Source organism: Hevea brasiliensis, chromosome 10 (genome assembly GCF_030052815.1).
Source record: "Hevea brasiliensis isolate MT/VB/25A 57/8 chromosome 10, ASM3005281v1, whole genome shotgun sequence".
Lineage (NCBI taxonomy): Eukaryota > Viridiplantae > Streptophyta > Magnoliopsida > Malpighiales > Euphorbiaceae > Hevea > Hevea brasiliensis.
The window spans coordinates 4,854,327-4,872,251 of NC_079502.1; the positions used below are offsets into that span (position 1 = coordinate 4,854,327).

Sequence of the window (17,925 nt, forward strand, 5' to 3'; positions counted from 1 at the left end):
GATCATCTCCAGGGCTGTAAGTTCCCGAGTTTGGTAGGATTGTAGATGGAGAGAATTTGTGTGGTGAGAAATCTGTAATCTTGAAGGAAAGGGACAAGAGGTAGGGGTCAAGAGGAAGGGGTCAAAGACTTGCAGATAAATGTTATTTTTTGTTATTTGAATTTTCGATATGTTTTCATGGGCCTGAATTGTGATTCAATTTGAAAGTTTCGCGTTGCGACCCTATTTTGGATAAAAAATGGGATCTGTAGTGGTAGTAGAGGGCATGAGCCAATATAAATATTGTAATATTTTGCCATTTCTTATAGAATTGTGAGATATTCGAGAAACACACTACGTTTAGGATTTGAGAGTTCTGAGTGATAAATTCTGTGTTATTTTTATTTTCTTTTTTATATTGTGTAATTTATATGTGCATTTTAGATTTGTGTGCCTGTTATAACAAGAAACTTGTAGGGTGATGAAAATGAGGTGTGGAGTGGTCTCCAGCAAAGGGTGCTTCTGTAAATTTAATTGTGTCTGCAGAAACCAACAGAAAACTCTTGAGGCCATGAGCAAACCTGCAGAAACTAACAGAACTTGCCATTTCTTATACATGCAATTTTCTTGTAATTTTTTTCTTTAGAGAAAGTAAAAGAAATCTAGATGGAGATTAAGCATGTGACCTAAAACTAGAAAAAAAAATTTTCGAGTTGTTTTGTGTACTAATTTGTGGTTGGCTGGAAACCTGGAGGGACCCTTTCAGCTTCTATTATTTCAAGAACAGTACGAGTATTGTCCAAGCATAGAGCAAAACCAGGGGCGCATGAAGGTTTGCTTGCTGCTTTTAGCCACTGTCAGCTAGCATTTATGCAATTTGGAGTTATATGTATTCAATCATTTGTATTTTTTGCTCTTTTTTTTTTGAAAAATTAAAATAGATTTCCACAAAAACTCAAGAAAAATGATCTGATGATGTGAAATTCAAACTTTGATGAAAAATCAATTCATTAAAAAAAAAAGAAGAAGAAAGATTCAAGAAATTAAAGAAAGAAAAGAGAAGTAGAAGAGGAGGAAATCAATGAAGAAAGTAAAGAAGCATTGCAGGCCTTAAAGTTTCAAGCCATGGTTTATGGGTAAAAAAGTGAAGCAGGACAAAGAACAAAACTGAAGTCCGTGAACGTTGCATGTGACCATCATAGAGCTGTTATAATCAGTGCCCCTTGACACCTTGTAGACCCACTCACGTGTGCCCTTTTGGCCTTTTAAATAATAAGATATCACAATACCCATAACAGAGAAAACAGGTAAATCGAGACAAGAATAAGGCAAGTGCAACATTGACATTGATAGGAAACTTATACCTCATTTATGTCTTAGTTTATCTGTTTCATTCTCCATACTGATAAGCAAATACACATTATTCAAAGATAAGATTGTGTTAAGCATATATGAATTCTTTTGCTCAAATAAACATCTCATTCTTATGGATTTTAGGGAGAGCTGATATACGCAGCCTTACCCTTATTTTGTAGAGAGATTAATCTTTAAATTACAAATATAATAATTTTGCTGTGACACACCAAAGTCAACCTCTCCTGCTCAACAGTATAAGTTAATTGATTATTAATGCAGGGCATATTGGATGAGTTGCAAGAAACAACATATTGACATGTGCCATAAAGAAAGACCTAAATTAGTCCCAACCAGAATTCACAGAGAGGAAAAGCAGGTAATTAATTAAAGAGCCTAAAGAATGAACATTAATTACATAGCAATAGCATTATATATATATATATATTTTCAAGTTTAGGTCTGCAATAGTCTCATAAGCTTTGGCCTGCTCTCTCTATATAAACTCAACCTTCACTTATTTTTGGCAGTTTCAAGAAGCTCTCTTGTTTCTCAAACTCGCTCTCTCTCTCTCTCTCTCTCTCTCTCATACATATCTACAGTAAAAATGGGTGCTTTTAGTTTTAGAAGCATTTCATTCATGCTCTTCATTGCTTTTCTAGTTTTTTCTTCAAGTTTTGATACTTGCATTGCTAGAAGAGGTAGGCATTGGAGGCAAAACAGAGGTACGTCTGCTTCTCTGTATAAGAAGAAAGGAAAAAGCCATGGCAGCAACAGCAATCACAACCACCATAATGGAGGATCAAAACCAAAACCACAACCTCCATCCCATCAAGCTCCATTGCCTACTGCTCCAAAGCCACCACCGCCATCACCAATCGAAGACTCTACAACCTTTAATGTGCTTGATTTTGGTGCCAAGGGAGATGGAAAGAGTGATGACACAAAGGTTTGCACTTCAATTCCCATTTATAATTTTATGCTTAAATGTTTTTCAACTACTTCTAGAAATAAGAAATTTGAAAGAAACGTTGATTGTTACATAATAATTAACCAGGACAACTGTTTCATTTCATGCAAATTCTTTTATGTTTGGTGCACAAGTTAGTCTCTTTTGCTTCAGCCTAATGATAGGACTATGCACAAAGAGTAGCTTCCTCCATCCCATTAACCCAATCACTTTCTAGTGGCTCGAGTTTGAGACACCAAATTAGAATTTGGCACTTCAGCCATTAGATTGCTCTTTCAGAAGGGCATCGCCCAGCCTAATGCCCAACATAGCCCCATTGAAAATTTCATTGGCAAAGGCCACACCACAGAGAAATTCTCCTTGTCATGACATGCATGTCAGATTCACCTGCCCTTATTTCACATGTAAACAAAATATTTCTTCATATTCCTCAAACAACATGATTTTAAGTAAAAATCCATGTAACTCACAAGCAATGCAATTAAGTACCACCAGAAGCACATTTCCATCCAGAGATGCATAGCTCTCACATTTCACATTATAATAATTCAACAAGCAAAGAGCATTAAGGCCATAAGCACCGAATTTAGATCTCGTGAGCTTGGAAGAAGGTAGAACACATATTTAGACCTTACCATAATATTATTATAAAACAATTTGATTTCTGCCAGGTTTAGAAAGCTTGCACGTGAAAACAAGAGAAACCTAACAAGCAAATAGCATACAAACAAAAAGACAACAGAAGCACAAAACTAACTCAAGGTGGGGTCCACTCAACCAACACACACCCCCCTTCCCTACACACACGCGCGCGCGTACAACACACACACACACACACACAAATCTCGTTACAGCAGTTTATTCATGGTCCCGACAATAATTGTGTACAGTGAGGCACAAACCAACACCAAAACCAACCGTAATTCTCCGCATATAGTTATTGTTACCTAGTAAAGTATGGTGTGCTATGGTGCATCGCAGGCATTCCAAGCCGCATGGGCAGCTGCTTGTAAGGTGGAGGCATCAACGATGCTCGTTCCAGCAGAATATGTATTCCTTGTGGGACCTGTTTCTTTCTCAGGTCCATACTGTCAAGCAAACATTGTATTTCAGGTAAAAGTGACAAACACAGCTCTATGATGTTGCATTCTAATCTGTGACTGTGTTGCTCGAAATCAGATGCAACTGTTCGACACATCCATGTCTGTTTTAAATGTTTGATACGTGTCCCACATAGGTATGCTATCATAAAGTGAAGGGTTGAAGCAACAAGAATTCTAGCAACATACAGATGAAAACTACAGTAATGCACTCAAAACTGATAAACTGATTAGTTGAATTTTTTCTTAGTTGTATGGCACAATTATTGCTCCAACAAACTCCAATGTTTGGGGAAAAGGTCTTCTGTGGTGGATTGAATTCACAAAGCTTAAAGGAATTACAATTCAGGGAACGGGCACCATCGATGGGAGTGGCTCAGTATGGTGGCAGGATTACCCATTTGATGATCCTGTAGATGATGAGACAAAACTCATTATCCCACTAAACAACACAGTAGAAGAACACCCACCAATTCCGGTAATTACCTTTAAGTTTGTAATTCAGCTGTATCTCTCTGTATTATATGCATCTGATAATGCTTCTTGCGAAATTGTGTGGCAGATAAGAAATGAATTCAGTAAGAAAATGCCAAGCATTAAGCCTACAGTAAGGACCATTCAATGACTATGAAGATTTCTATTTTAGCTCATAACCCTTCAGTCCCATAACACAATTGGCTTGCTTTCTTTTTATAGGCACTAAGATTTTATGGAAGTATCGATACAACAGTCACGGGCATTACAATTCAAAACAGTCCCCAATGCCACCTCAAGTTTGACAACTGCATGGGAGTGGTGGTACACGATATAAACATCTCATCACCTGGTGACAGTCCTAACACGGATGGAATCCACCTGCAGAATTCCAAAGATGTGCTACTTCACAGTAGTAATCTTGCTTGTGGTAATTATGTTACTTGCAGATCAAGAATATCAAATACCATGCTTAATTAGACAATGTGGGCAACTGGGTTAGCTTAAATATTGACAAACTAGAATAAGACCTGCAAAGTTAAAACTTGGAAACGTTGATACCACTCTTGCAATTACAGACAGCAAAGGTAGATTAGATATCTGGGATAGAATTCTGATACACAAAGGCAGAACCTTATCCTTCTAGTTGAACTGTTTGGTCAAACCTTCAGCAACCACAAGTTATTTGACATGTAGTGGCCAACAATCTCTGACATGTTGAATAATGTAGCCATCAGTCATTTGACATGTGTCATACTCTAAATCATCATTGGGATCCAGTATAGGATTAGGTTGAACCATAAAGACAACAAGAACACATCTTTGTTTCACCCCTCGTGCTTTCTTTTGTCCTCATCAGCAAATACTCTTTCTCTGCTTGTCCACTTCTCTAAGTGAAGGTCTGAAAAGTTTTAGCATAACATAGCAACGAATGCTAAACAAGTTCAAATGTCAAGTTCCTACTGAAACAAGCCTTACAAACTCGAAATGAATGAATCACATGAGAATATCAGATTGCAAATAATATTGATCCTAAAGGCAATTAGTCTGCAATAGATATTGAACATAGAAGGATGTCCATGTCAGATTTATGATGATATTAAAAATCAAAATGCCCTGATTTATGCAGGAGATGATTGCGTTTCTATACAGACTGGATGCACAAATGTATACGTACACAATGTGAATTGTGGACCAGGACATGGAATCAGCATTGGAAGTCTGGGAAAGGATAATACCAGAGCCTGTGTCTCCAACATCACTGTTCGAGATGTCATTATGCACAATACAATGACTGGTGTCAGAATTAAGACATGGCAGGTATTCATACCATCTGTGCTCCCATTTCATTCAAAATTTGTTGAGTTAAATTGGCATTTACAAACCAAAAGACTTTCAATCCCACGCATGAGACTAACCAAGAATGACATACCATACAATTGAAATGTGAAAGTGAATATGATCTCCACTTTAATAAGGTTTTTAACTTTTACAATTCATTTCCAAGCAATTTCAAACATTCTGAATACCCTATTTTAATCAAAAGTTTTGGAATCTGATAAAATTTCAAAGATCAAATTTTGAGAAGATGACTTCGCTCTCTTGAAAATGGAATAAATGTTCTAACTGAAACTTTGAACACAGCCAAAGCTTCAACAGCTCAATATGATGTTTTATCTTGTTTATGCGCAACATCCCCAAGTTCACACTTCAAACTAATGCCAGAAAACTAAAATTTTATCAATCTGAAATGTTTTTGCTTAGTAAATGAATCATAGACTTTCCAACTCAACCTTGTTGCTAGTAGTGCTCCTCACACTTTATTTCAAAAATTGCACTTGCAGGGTGGATCGGGCTCTGTACAGGGAGTACTGTTCTCAAACATTCAAGTTTCTGAGGTTCAACTTCCAATTGTGATTGACCAATTCTATTGTGACAAAAGCACATGCAAAAACCAAACTTCAGCTGTGGCTCTATCAGGAATAAACTATGAAAAAATCAGAGGGACATACACAGTAAAACCTGTACACTTTGCTTGCAGTGATGCCCTGCCATGTATAGATGTAAGCCTAACTACCATAGAACTAAAACCACTGCAAGAACACTATCACATGTATGATCCTTTCTGTTGGCAAACTTTTGGAGAGTTGAATACTCCTACTACACCTCCAATTAACTGTCTACAGATTGGTAAGCCATCAAGCAACCGGCCTCAGTCAGATCATGAAGCCTGCTGAACTTTGCCCATTTAATTTACGGTGTATTGACTTGTGTGGTCGGCATGATTTCCTGACCCCTATCACACCATTAGCTTATTAGGCAAAGGATTTATATTTAGGCAGTCCTTTTTTAAAGGAATTTTCTTCTTTAGCAGGATTACACTGAATCACATTGTGTGAGTATACGAGTAGTATTACAAGCTACAGTCCTATAGTAGAGTATAAGGTAGTCTTGTTCCCTATAATGGATTGTTTAGCTGTGAGAAAGTATACTGAGTGCTTGATTGCTGGATGTACAATAAATAAATTATCATCAATGGAAATTTGAAATTTCAATTCAATATGACACTTACCATAGAGTAACATCAAGAGGAAAAAATGTCCATGGAGAACTAACATGTATGGCTGAAACAAGCTTCAGGAACCATCCAACATTAACAAGCAAATAAATTTGATCAGCAATGACCAGAGGGTAGGGAACATACCTGCACAATCAGAAAAGAAATCAATGTTAACAATTCAGAAAACTTTTCTGCCAAAACTCATCCATATTCACTCTATTCAGACACCCCCAACTTAAAGGGTTCCTTCATAATAAATCATTTGCAACAAAAGGATTCTCACACGATCATGCATGATTTCTATTTCTTTTAAAATGGATTATTTTTTCATGTTAAGAGAATTTAACTCTTTTAATCCAATCATGAGAATTGATAAGAAAGAAATCAATTGAATTGAATTCTTGCAAAATTATAGTTTCCAAATGGGGGTTTATGTTAGATTCAACTGATTTTGCTCGCCATCAACCATTCAACCCAGCACCATACTCTTCTAAGGTTTGCCCCACTATCGTTCAAGGTTGCACGCAGAGCGGCTCTAATACCACAATGGCCCGGCTCACTAGTGATATTGTCCGCTCTGGGCCAAATCCCTCACGGTTTTAAAACCCGTCACTAGGGTTACGAACGATCAACTTATAATCCCAAACATCTCTTCCGGGTTTTTGAGGATGTGTGATTTGACTAGGGTGTTACACATCTGTCCAAGAGCAGTATCACACTAATTAAAAGAATGGATAGTAATGAAACAGATTCAAATATACACTTGAATGGTATAAAATTGTACTCAATTTTGCACCAATGACTCGGCAATTATGCTTCATTCAAATCTATGCACATCCCAAAGCAAAGATAGATAGAACTGCTTCTGTCTGCACTACAAAATGCTTCTACAAAGACGAAATTACATAGATCCAACTTTAATAAACGCTTTGTCCACTTTAAAATCTGATTGTTCACCAAGCACTTCTAGAGCTGTTGATATACTAGCCTAGACTCATCCCATTTGAACTATCTATAGTTTAAACAGAAATTTTTATCGGATTCAACTTGAATGCAACGACTCAATACATCATAAACCCACAAAACTCAACGATTCAAGTATTTTACTTACAAGAGATGCGAATTTCTTCCTCTTCTTTCCCAACTCAGTTTTTACACAAGCTATGATCTTCAAGGCAAGAGCAAGCGCCACTTACAGAAACGGAGCCACTTCGCGCCGTTTTTGCTTACCTTTCCTTTTATCCACACGACGTCGTTTCTTCAAAGCTATGCATGAAGCCTTATCTTATCTGAAAAGAAAGTGCCAACCGCCATTTTCAACGTCTCCAATCCGAGACACCAATGAAGAACGCTCCTTTTGGACTTCAAACCCAGACCCTTATTGAAAAATCTCTAGAGCCATACTCAACACTAGCACATTTCCTGATAGCTCGTTTAATTCCAATGTCGAAAGTCTCCGAGAACGAGCTAGACAGTGTGAGAAGGAGGGTGGCCTCTGTTTCCAACCATCTCGCCCCAGTTCCTTTCTCCAATTATGTCTCGATTGGATTATCCAACACTTCAATGAACGATAGCTATCACAGGATACATGGGGAAGTCTCGACAGAGCAAGTCGTTTGGAGAAATACCCATGATGGGTCCGAGCAGTTCACTGACATTATATATGACAAAGCTGTTGGCGAAGGGATTGCAAAGGTTTTGCTTTTGTTAATGCTTGATGGGAATTCTGCTTAGTTCTGCAGAGAGAAGAAGTCATAGTACATAGAACTGCAATTTCTGATGTGGGTTTCTCTTGTTTTTATGTGATTTTTGTAGATTACCATTAATAGGCCAGAAAGAAGGAATGCGTTTCGGCCACAGACGATTAAGGAGCTAATTCGCGCATTTAACGATGCTAGGAACGATGCTTCTGTTGGAGTTATTATTCTAACTGGGAAGGTATTTTTCTTTGTTCACTATAAAATTACTAAATCTGTCATTTAGCATGGGAAGAGAAATCTATAACTAATGAAGTTTTAACAATGTGAATGCAACTGTGAAACATCTTGGTTTTCTTGGTGTTAATTGCTATATATGGAGGCTTGCATTCATTTGTTCTTATGAAAAAATTTTACTGTAGGGAACTAAGGCCTTTTGCAGTGGCGGCGACCAGTCATTAAGAAACGCAGATGGTTATGCTGATCCTAATGATATGGGTCGTCTCAATGTTTTGGACTTGCAGGTACTAGTGACTAGTGCGTCACTCCATGGTTTAAACTAAGCTTGCTCTGGATCTTGCTTGCTGTGTTGATGTGTGCATATATAAAAGACTACACATTCGTGGTCTGTAATGCGTCATTTCCATTTCTAACTGCAGTTCAAATGATGATTCACTATCAAATTTCAGCCTCTTTAGCAACTTCGAGGTCTTTCTTATGAGAACTACTATTATTTTGGCCTTAATTGGGTACTAAAAACACCGAATTGAAATGTTTATGGCTCAATATAACATGGCTTCAGTTAGAGGGCTTAATAGGAAAAACTTGAAAATGCCAGTAGCTCTTCAATGGGTTTTTACTATATTAAGGCGTGATCTTGGTTATGCTGTTTTTCACCTTCAGTCATTCTGTAATTGTCATAACTTATTTGGTTTAATCATCATGCAGGTGCAGATTCGGCGTCTTCCAAAACCAGTAATAGCAATGGTATACACTTCTTATTCCTGCATGGATTGTCTCATTGAATGTGGTAACTAGCCGTGAATACTTGAAATTTGCTGAAAATATGATTACAAAACTGTATGGTCCGAATGCCATATCTTTTATTCATTATATTTTAAGATTCACATTTCCTTTAACAGAATTGCAATGTAAGTTCATGAGATAATCATAGTTTAGATTCATCATATATTCGAGTGCATTGCATAATTCAATACAATACTCAGGTTGCAGGTTATGCAGTAGGAGGGGGACATGTATTGCACATGGTTTGTGATCTCACAATTGCAGCAGATAATGCTATATTTGGCCAAACTGGTCCAAAGGTAAATGTCTCACCCACCATTTTATCAAGTTATCTTATATTTGTTTCGATTCTCTGCTAAAGCCTAAAGGAAAAAAAGCATTGCGAGGTTCACAGAAGATATAGGTCAGTCCACCAGGTTGGTACTGTCTTATTTTCATGATATGAGGGCAAGAGCGCGCAAAGGAAACATACACATTAACTGTTATACGTTGCTTCACTTTCTTCGAACTACTGAGACCTCGTTAATGTCTGCTTTATTCTTCCGGTTTATACAGATAATGCTGTTATAATATTGATATTGCAGTACTATTGTTTCTGTGATATTCCAGGTTGGAAGCTTTGATGCTGGTTATGGAAGTTCCATTATGTCCCGTTTGGTAAGCACCTAAGCATCCTAGTTTTTGATTTGACAGGACACTTGCATCAGATTAAATTTAATTATAGTCCATTTTCATGGTTTTCCTGGGGAGTTCCTTCTTTCCTATTTCTAGTATTTGCCTTGTAATTAAGTGGAAGATTTTCTTGAGCAGAGTCCATATAATATTTTCATTGCTGAGTAATTCTATAACATGAATTTTGGTTAAACAGGTTGGACCCAAAAAGGCATGCGAGATGTGGTTTCTAGCAAGGTTCTATACAGCTTCTGAAGCAGAGCAAATGGGCCTGGTCAACACTGTTGTGCCTGTGAGTTCACTTTTTCTTATTTTTTTACAAAAACTGAATAAATTAAATGCAAAAACTAAATAATAAAATATAAAAAGTGAATGAAACATATAAAAATTATATAATGAAAAAGTGACATACTACATAACTACATCACTATTATATGGTGAGTCACTATACATAGCGGAATTCCTGATCAAATTTCCTATTATTGCTATTCTCCCTGCTAATTTCACTCAATATTTTGCTGGTGAATATGTCTGATTTTTAGTAATGCATAACAACTTCTTTTCCAGTTAGAAAATTTAGAGCAAGAAACAGTGAAATGGTGTCGACAGATACTAAGGAATAGCCCAACTGCAATTCGTGTACTCAAGTCAGCTCTTAATGCAGTTGACGATGGCCATGCTGGACTCCAGGTACATTAAAAAAACTTTGCTTGTCTGAGGTCTCCAAGCTATTTTAACCCGGCAGCTGTATACTCCTTCCCACATAATTCTCATTTTTATTGTTCACATCATCCAAACAGAATAAGCTCTATGATATGTGGTGCTTCCTTCTCCTTTTCCATTTGCACTCATAAAAAATTATTTCTCATCCATGCAGGAGCTTGCTGGAAATGCTACACTTTTATTCTATGGCACTGAGGAAGGTAACGAAGGGAAGACAGCATTTATGCAACGTAGACGCCCAGATTTCTCAAGATTTCCTCGACGACCTTAATGTCTATCATTACTGTTGTCATGTATATTATTTCCCACATTGGTGGAGATGAATTTTTTAATAAAGAGTGCTGATAGCTTTCTTTCCTATCAATGCACTTCTGGGTTGATCAGCTTCCCTTTCAACAATGAGAGATGGATATTGAAGAAACTATCCACCAGTCGCCCAGATTGGTGTCCCATCGAGATTGCTAGTTGTGATATATTTTTCATCGTTGTAATTCAAGGTTCAGGTTGACGTCATTGTATTCATTCAACAGATAGCATTGGTAGAATATGGATAAAATGAAGAAAAAGAATTATAATGAAGAAACGGTTTATGATCATGGGTAAAATGGTGTTTGTTTTTTTTTGGCTAAATCAACTTCAATTTGAGCAACTTAAGTTTTAGCATTTTAATCTTAAAGCGGAATTTTTCAATGTGGAGAGTGGTTATACATGCGTTAATCATAACATGTTCATAATTGAGAAATTTGATATATAAAATAGACAATTTGACTGTTATTAAGAGACTTCGGCAAATGCCTAAAGAAATTTAATAAATATTATTGAAAGTGATTTACTAACCATGAAAAGTTACATGATAATTCTCGATCTATTCAAGTGACAGAGCCCAAAAAAAATAGAAAAGATTCGAAAGTGATTTACTAACCATGAAAAGTTACATGATAATTCTCGATCTATTCAAGTGACAGAGCCCAAAAAAAAATAGAGTGTTGTAACTCATTGAAAATCTGCACTATTGACTTGTACGGAAAATGTGGAATTCAGTATCTGTGTATGAAAGTCTTCCAAAAACAACTATGGAGTGTTGTAACTCATTAATAACCTCTTTGTTGCACTGTGGCATTGTTGATGATATCGTTCAGATGTTTGGTTTGGTGGTTGATAATGATGAAGGAATTGGACTTGATGAGGTTACTCCACTGTGTTGAAAGCATTATCACCGTTGGTTTTAGCAAGCTTAGCCAGCTGCAGATTGTTGCACTGTTGTGGAAAAAAGTTAGGTTTTGAATCTCATGTTTCAGTTTCATATCCATTGATTGATGCATATTCAAGGTCTGGTCTGGTCATGTTCAACATTCACTGCAGGTTTTTCAACAACTTCCTTCCCCAAATGTTTTCTGTTTCACATCAATCTCGATGGATTTGCCCCCAATGGATTGGGAAGAGAATTTTTCGACTCTTGAGATTTTTGAGGCCATGATCCAAAAGGGTTTAAAATCTGATAAAGTGACTTTCTTTTGTGTGCTAACTGATTGCAGCCACTCTGGGGTAGAGGCGCAAGGAAGACGTGTAGACACACAGCATTTTTCATGTATGTTAGATCTGTTGGGGTGAGCAGGTCTGCTGGATGAAGCTGAAGAATTGCTGCAACAGGCACCAGGAAGGGGTGATTTGTGATGCCGAGCTCATTGTTGCAAAGTTATAGAAAAGAGCAGCAATAGTATTTTCAGAACTTGATCCAGAAGATTTTACAGTTCATTTGCAAGTATCTCACTTTTTTTCTGAAATTGGGGAATTTGAAGCCTCAGTGCAGATTTGAGAGATTGCTATAGCAAGGAAGATGACAAAGGAGATTGGTCACAGTTTAATTGATTTAAATTGTTGACGTTAATATTTGGAATTCTGAACCAATAGCAAATCAGCCATCAATCCTGGAGCCCCAGAGCACTTGTAATGTCGTACTTCGTTTTCATGAGGTGAACCTTTCTTGTGAAATTCACATCTTCATAGATCAGTTGTGGAAAGGTTTCTTTTGCTTGAAGCGTATAATGTGTGCATGTAGTGGACTATCAGGATCTGCTTTTTTGCCGCCCTGTTAGGTTCAATAAGGCAATTGACCTTGCATTTTACAGAATTTTGCGTTATTTCTATACCACATTGTATATTCACGTAATATTTAATTCTTCAAATAGAGAAATGAGATTGCCTGCAAAGCATTTTCTTTTGCAAAAAATATTTTATCCCTTTCTCTTGGGAAGAGAACACAAATCTCATCTTTGAATGGTTAACTTCTGTATACTGGTTGAAGAGTAAAGCAAACAACTTAAAAAAACATTTCCCTTGTACTTTAAGTGTGGGCATGTAGAAAATGATGTTCCTTCATACACTTTTAAGCCAAGCCATATAGCCTTCAAAACCTTTCATTTCCAAATATAATCTGGACATATAAATTTTAACCCAATGTTTGTATGGATTTGTACAAATCAATCTGTCTTGGAAGAGCCGGAGAAGATAAAATCATGGATAAATTATTCATCATTTCCTTTCTTGGTTTGCTGACAGTGGTTCATGCAGTTGCAGAAAACATGATATATAACAACATTGGCATTCTTGAGGAACTTGAAAGCTTTGAAATAGATGAAGAAAATGAGGTGGAACTTTTCGATACCCCTTCATGGACAAATGACCGTGGACGCAAGGTTCTTGTGAACGTTGATAGCTTCGGTGCAGTCGGAGACGGAGTTTCTGATGACACTCAGGTGCATATTTGAATTCTTAAAGTGATTCAAAAGGTTTCTAGCATTTGACACTTCAGTGATTTAGCTTTAAATATTAACTCCACGTTTGAATGTCAGAAGTCCTTTGTAATAGTTTAATGGCCTTCCAACAATTTACCATTAGCATTATAGACTAGTGCACTTTTTTCCTTTCTCATATAATTGATCAGCGGTTCAAACTTGGAATTGACGCTTATAGTGACAATTTTATCTTGCCAAAGTTGAACTTGTAATGAAATTATCATTTGCCTTCTCTTTCTTCTTTGAGATTAAGTTCTCTATTTTGTTATTACAGGCCTTTGTCCAAGCTTGGCAGACAGCCTGTGCTACACCAAAATCAGTTTTTTTTGTTCCTCCAGGACAACGCTATTTAGTTAATGCCACAAAATTTAGGGGGCCTTGTGAGGATAGGTTGGTCATCCAGGTAAATGTGAATGCTCTTTGAAATTAAAGGTACCCAGACCGTGCGGGCCATAAAATTGTTCACTTCTATTATTTATATGAATGCTTTATCGATTGGGCTTATTATCAATACTATTAGCAGGATTATCTTCAATGTTAACATTTCATTTTCTTTATTATCGTACAGATAGATGGAACAATAGTAGCACCTGATGAGCCTAATAACTGGGATCCAAATCTTCCACGACTCTGGCTTGATTTCTCTAAACTGAATGGAGTTCATTTCCAAGGGAATGGAGTTATTGATGGCTCGGGCAGTAAATGGTGGGCGTCATCTTGTAAAAAGAACAAGTCAAATGTAATTGATCTAATTTACTCTCTTGTTTTTTCTGTGTTTTAGTACTTCAAATCAACAAATAAACATTAACGCATGGTTCTCTTTCTTCATTTCTTTACAGCCTTGCAGAGGAGCACCAACAGTATGATCTTTTCCCTTAATTTTGTGACATTCTTTGAAAATATTGAAGCTTCTAGGACTAGAACTACTAAATATTCATCACGTGAAATTTAACAGACGAGGTTTTTGCAGGCGTTAACTATTGATTCAAGCTCATCTGTGAAGGTAAGAGGCTTGACTATCCAAAACAGCCAACAGATGCATTTTGTGATTTCCAAGTCTGCCTCTGTGCGAGTATCTGAAGTACTAGTCTCGGCTCCAGAAGACAGTCCTAACACTGATGGAATTCATATATCTGAATCAACTAACGTTGTTCTTCAAGACTGCAAAATTGGAACAGGTACTTGAACCTCATCCTGTTCTTCCATTTTCATTTTCTGTTGTACAAAAGATAAATGTTAAAATGGAGATACTACTGACATTTTTAATACACTTATAAGCATTTTATTTCAAAAATACGAGATGGACCTTAAGGGAAACATGCAAAGACGCTAATCATGGAAAAAACATTCAGAAACACTGCATCTATGAAGTTTCTATGGGAAAAGAATTGTACCATTGCATGGTTGTTGATAGATACTAACAGATAGACTGTTATGGCCATGTTACGTATGCTATTCAGGTGATGATTGCATCTCAATTGTCAATGGTAGCTCTGGCATCAAGATGAAGAGAATTTATTGTGGACCAGGACATGGAGTCAGGTATGATTAATATGAATTACCCCCACGCAATAACTCAACGAAGAGAGAAACTATATGCTAAATTTGATCATTCTTCTATCCCATAAAGTAGAGAAGAGCTAGAACTGAAACTCTTACTTCCACTATTGACTTTTTTGGTGCAAATTCTCTACTCAGTATTGGAAGTCTTGGTAAGGACAACTCCACTGGGATGGTAACAAAAGTGGTCTTGGATACAGCATTCCTTAAAGAGACGACCAATGGCCTCAGGATTAAGACTTGGCAGGTAATATAAAACAGAGCATTGTGATGGGAAGTCGTTACTGTTTCAAAAACTAATGGTACTGTCTAAATGCTGTTCAGCATTAGGTTTTTGAAGCAAGTAGTTTTAAGTGTGCATCTTGAAGCTTCACTAAAAACTCATTTGTTTCTTCTGCTACAGGGAGGCAATGGTTATGTTCGTGGAATACGTTTTGAAAATGTAAGGATGGAAGATGTAGAAAATCCCATCATTATTGATCAATTCTACTGTGATTCTCCAAAAGCCTGTCCAAACCAGGTAATTTTTCTAAGTTCCCTTTCATGACTTCAGCTATTTGTGCCATTTAATATTATGGCGTCCAAAATCTCACGAGTTAGTACTCTAACCAATATCCAATTAGAAATCTTGATATGTGCATTCTTATGCTCTTGCCTTGTTAGACATCCGCTGTAAAAATAAGTGAGATCATGTACCGGAATGTTACTGGCACCACAAAGAGTGCAAAGGCCATGAAATTTGCCTGCAGTGACACAGTCCCTTGTAGTAATATAGTCCTGAGTAACATCAACTTAGAGAAGAAAGATGGCACGGAAGAGACTTACTGCAATGCCGCCCAAGGCTTTGGATATGGTATTATTCATCCTTCAGCTGACTGCCTAACTTCCCAAGACAAAGACTACTGTGGTGTTGGTCCGACAGATATTGCTGAAGACTATGTCACTGATCAGACCGAAATCACAGAGCTTGCAGAATCCAGCAGTGAGGCTATTGTTCACACCGAGCTCTGACATGGCTTCCTTCAGAGAATAAAATAACCATACTATAGCCTTTAATATAGCAATATACTAAAGTGGGAAGTTGGAATGTAGTTTACTAGCATAGATATCTTGAGGAAGATTGAGGTGCTCATGCTGAAATTGATGGGATTTTTACGTTGCATATTTAGCTATACATACAAATTTCTCTGAATCTTATCATTAAGAAAATTGTATTTTGAAGGAAAAATATAAAGTTATTGAGATTTATACTATTTTTTTTTTTTTTATAAATAGTGATTCTTTTTTATTTTTTTTATTAAAGATAAAGACATACATATAAACTCAGAAAAAAGAATATATTCCTCAATAAAATCATAAAAATTTTATCAAAGTGTGCTGATCCTCACGAGTTCATACATTCACACAACTAATACGGGACCCCAAATGGTCAGCTCACTAACAAATGGGCCACCTCAAATTTTTTACTGCAAACACATGCACACTAACTCAACTCTCAGCAAAATAGTGTTTCTTTCTGCTTTTGTTGAATAAAATGTTTCTTCAAACTCCATAGTTGATTTGATGCCAAATCCTTGGGCCATAGACAAACCCTTGGGCCTCTGTCTATGCATATAATGCCAAATCAGGACCATATTACTACCATCACATGTGTCAAATCAGGCCCAAGGGTACAACCAGCATCAACTGATTGGATATGAGAATCCAAAAATGTCTTGAATAAGGACAATCATACATCTATTGTAGCAAGACAATTCGGAAACATCAAGTAAAGTCCAAAATCCTTTAATTTATTGACCGTTAGAATTAGACAGTTCTATAAAGGCTTCGTCAATATAAAATATTTGTAAGGAATGAATTTAATTAAATTATCATATATATATATATATAATATTATATTTTTTTTTATCAAAAATATATTTTGTTAGGGGCTTGAATTCGAGGGATTGTCCAGGATGAGCCATATCTAATTTTTATTTATTTGATTTTAATAATTTTTAAATTAAAATTTATTAGTAGAAGTCTCTTTCATGATGAGAAAAGAAATTAAAAAATGAAAGAGAGAAAGTGAACAAAGGCAAGCATTGGGGGCGCAAAGCAATCCGTGACATTATTGGTAAGGCTTATTTAGGGCCATGAATTGAGGGTACTTGTAATGGAAACAAAATGGTGGAGACAAAAGTTGGCTTTGTCTTTCTGAATATTTAAGAAAAATGGGTTTCTTTTCCACCAACTGCAAACTCACATGCATACTATTTTCTTGCAACTTGATTATTATACACTCAGAAAATTGGGGTTTACAAGATCTGATGCATTGTTCCTCTTGATTTGAGATATTATTATCATCATGTGTCAATATATCTTCATCTTTAAAATGATCAACACCCTTTTTTTTCTTCAGTGGAGATTAGAGAGTAGAATTCGAACTTAGTTATGTCAAATAAATTTTATATCTTTATTCACTCAATAAATCAGGCTAGATCATAACCCTTCTTTCGTGTCTCAAATTATATAAATTTTATATTTTTTTTTATATAGTAATTATATAATTGTGTACTTACATTTATGTGCCTATTAGTAGTGTAGAGACTGTAACCAAAGCTCAAAATGTAGACTCCTATTGCCCTTTTACATACATGTGTCGCCACTCACCACTTGGTGACAGACGTGAATCTTGTGATCATGGAGATGATTATCTTATAATATAATTAAGTAAATTTATCCACATCAAAGTCCCACCAAGCCTTTTATATATGAAATTTGGATTCTAATTAACTAGAGTTGAGTTCGAGTTTTACTGATATTGAATTGTTTATTTTTTTTTATTTGTTTTATATATTAATAAATAGATTCACTATCTATGAAAAATATAAATAAAAACATTGCCATTGATGAAATTCTCTTGCTTCTTCTTGGTGCATTATTGTGTTAACATAAAGACAAATGTAAGCATGGAATTTTCATGCCTCGGTTGGTAAAGGATATATATATATATATATATATATATATATATTGA

At 36.2% G+C, this 17,925-nt stretch overlaps 2 protein-coding genes, 1 long non-coding RNA gene and 1 pseudogene across 3 annotated transcripts; 3 read left to right on the forward strand and 1 right to left on the reverse strand.

Moving 5' to 3' along the window:
- Positions 1-1,806: 1,806 nt before the first annotated feature.
- Positions 1,807-6,436, forward strand: LOC110631636 (polygalacturonase At1g48100). The gene is made up of 7 exons (XM_021779540.2): positions 1,807-2,281; positions 3,284-3,415; positions 3,653-3,880; positions 3,965-4,009; positions 4,099-4,306; positions 5,006-5,196; positions 5,721-6,436. The coding sequence occupies exons 1-7, from the start codon at positions 1,940-1,942 to the stop codon at positions 6,111-6,113; spliced, it is 1,539 nt and encodes a 512-aa protein (XP_021635232.2). The 5' UTR covers positions 1,807-1,939; the 3' UTR covers positions 6,114-6,436.
- LOC110631639 (uncharacterized) lies at positions 3,489-7,697 on the reverse strand. The gene is made up of 4 exons (XR_009140608.1): positions 7,548-7,697; positions 6,449-6,580; positions 3,889-6,172; positions 3,489-3,812 (listed from the first exon to the last, which is right to left on the reverse strand). It is a non-coding gene; the product is annotated as an uncharacterized LOC110631639 (long non-coding RNA).
- A 36-nt stretch (positions 7,698-7,733) lies between these two features.
- Positions 7,734-11,150, forward strand: LOC110631637 (1,4-dihydroxy-2-naphthoyl-CoA synthase, peroxisomal). The gene is made up of 9 exons (XM_021779541.2): positions 7,734-8,131; positions 8,252-8,374; positions 8,556-8,657; positions 9,082-9,120; positions 9,360-9,458; positions 9,769-9,816; positions 10,028-10,123; positions 10,399-10,521; positions 10,709-11,150. Exons 1-9 carry the CDS (start codon positions 7,778-7,780, stop codon positions 10,823-10,825), a joined length of 1,101 nt encoding a protein of 366 aa, XP_021635233.2. The 5' UTR covers positions 7,734-7,777; the 3' UTR covers positions 10,826-11,150.
- Positions 11,151-12,996: 1,846 nt separating this feature from the next.
- Positions 12,997-16,173, forward strand: LOC131169124 (probable polygalacturonase At1g80170; annotated as a pseudogene).
- Positions 16,174-17,925: the final 1,752 nt, after the last annotated feature.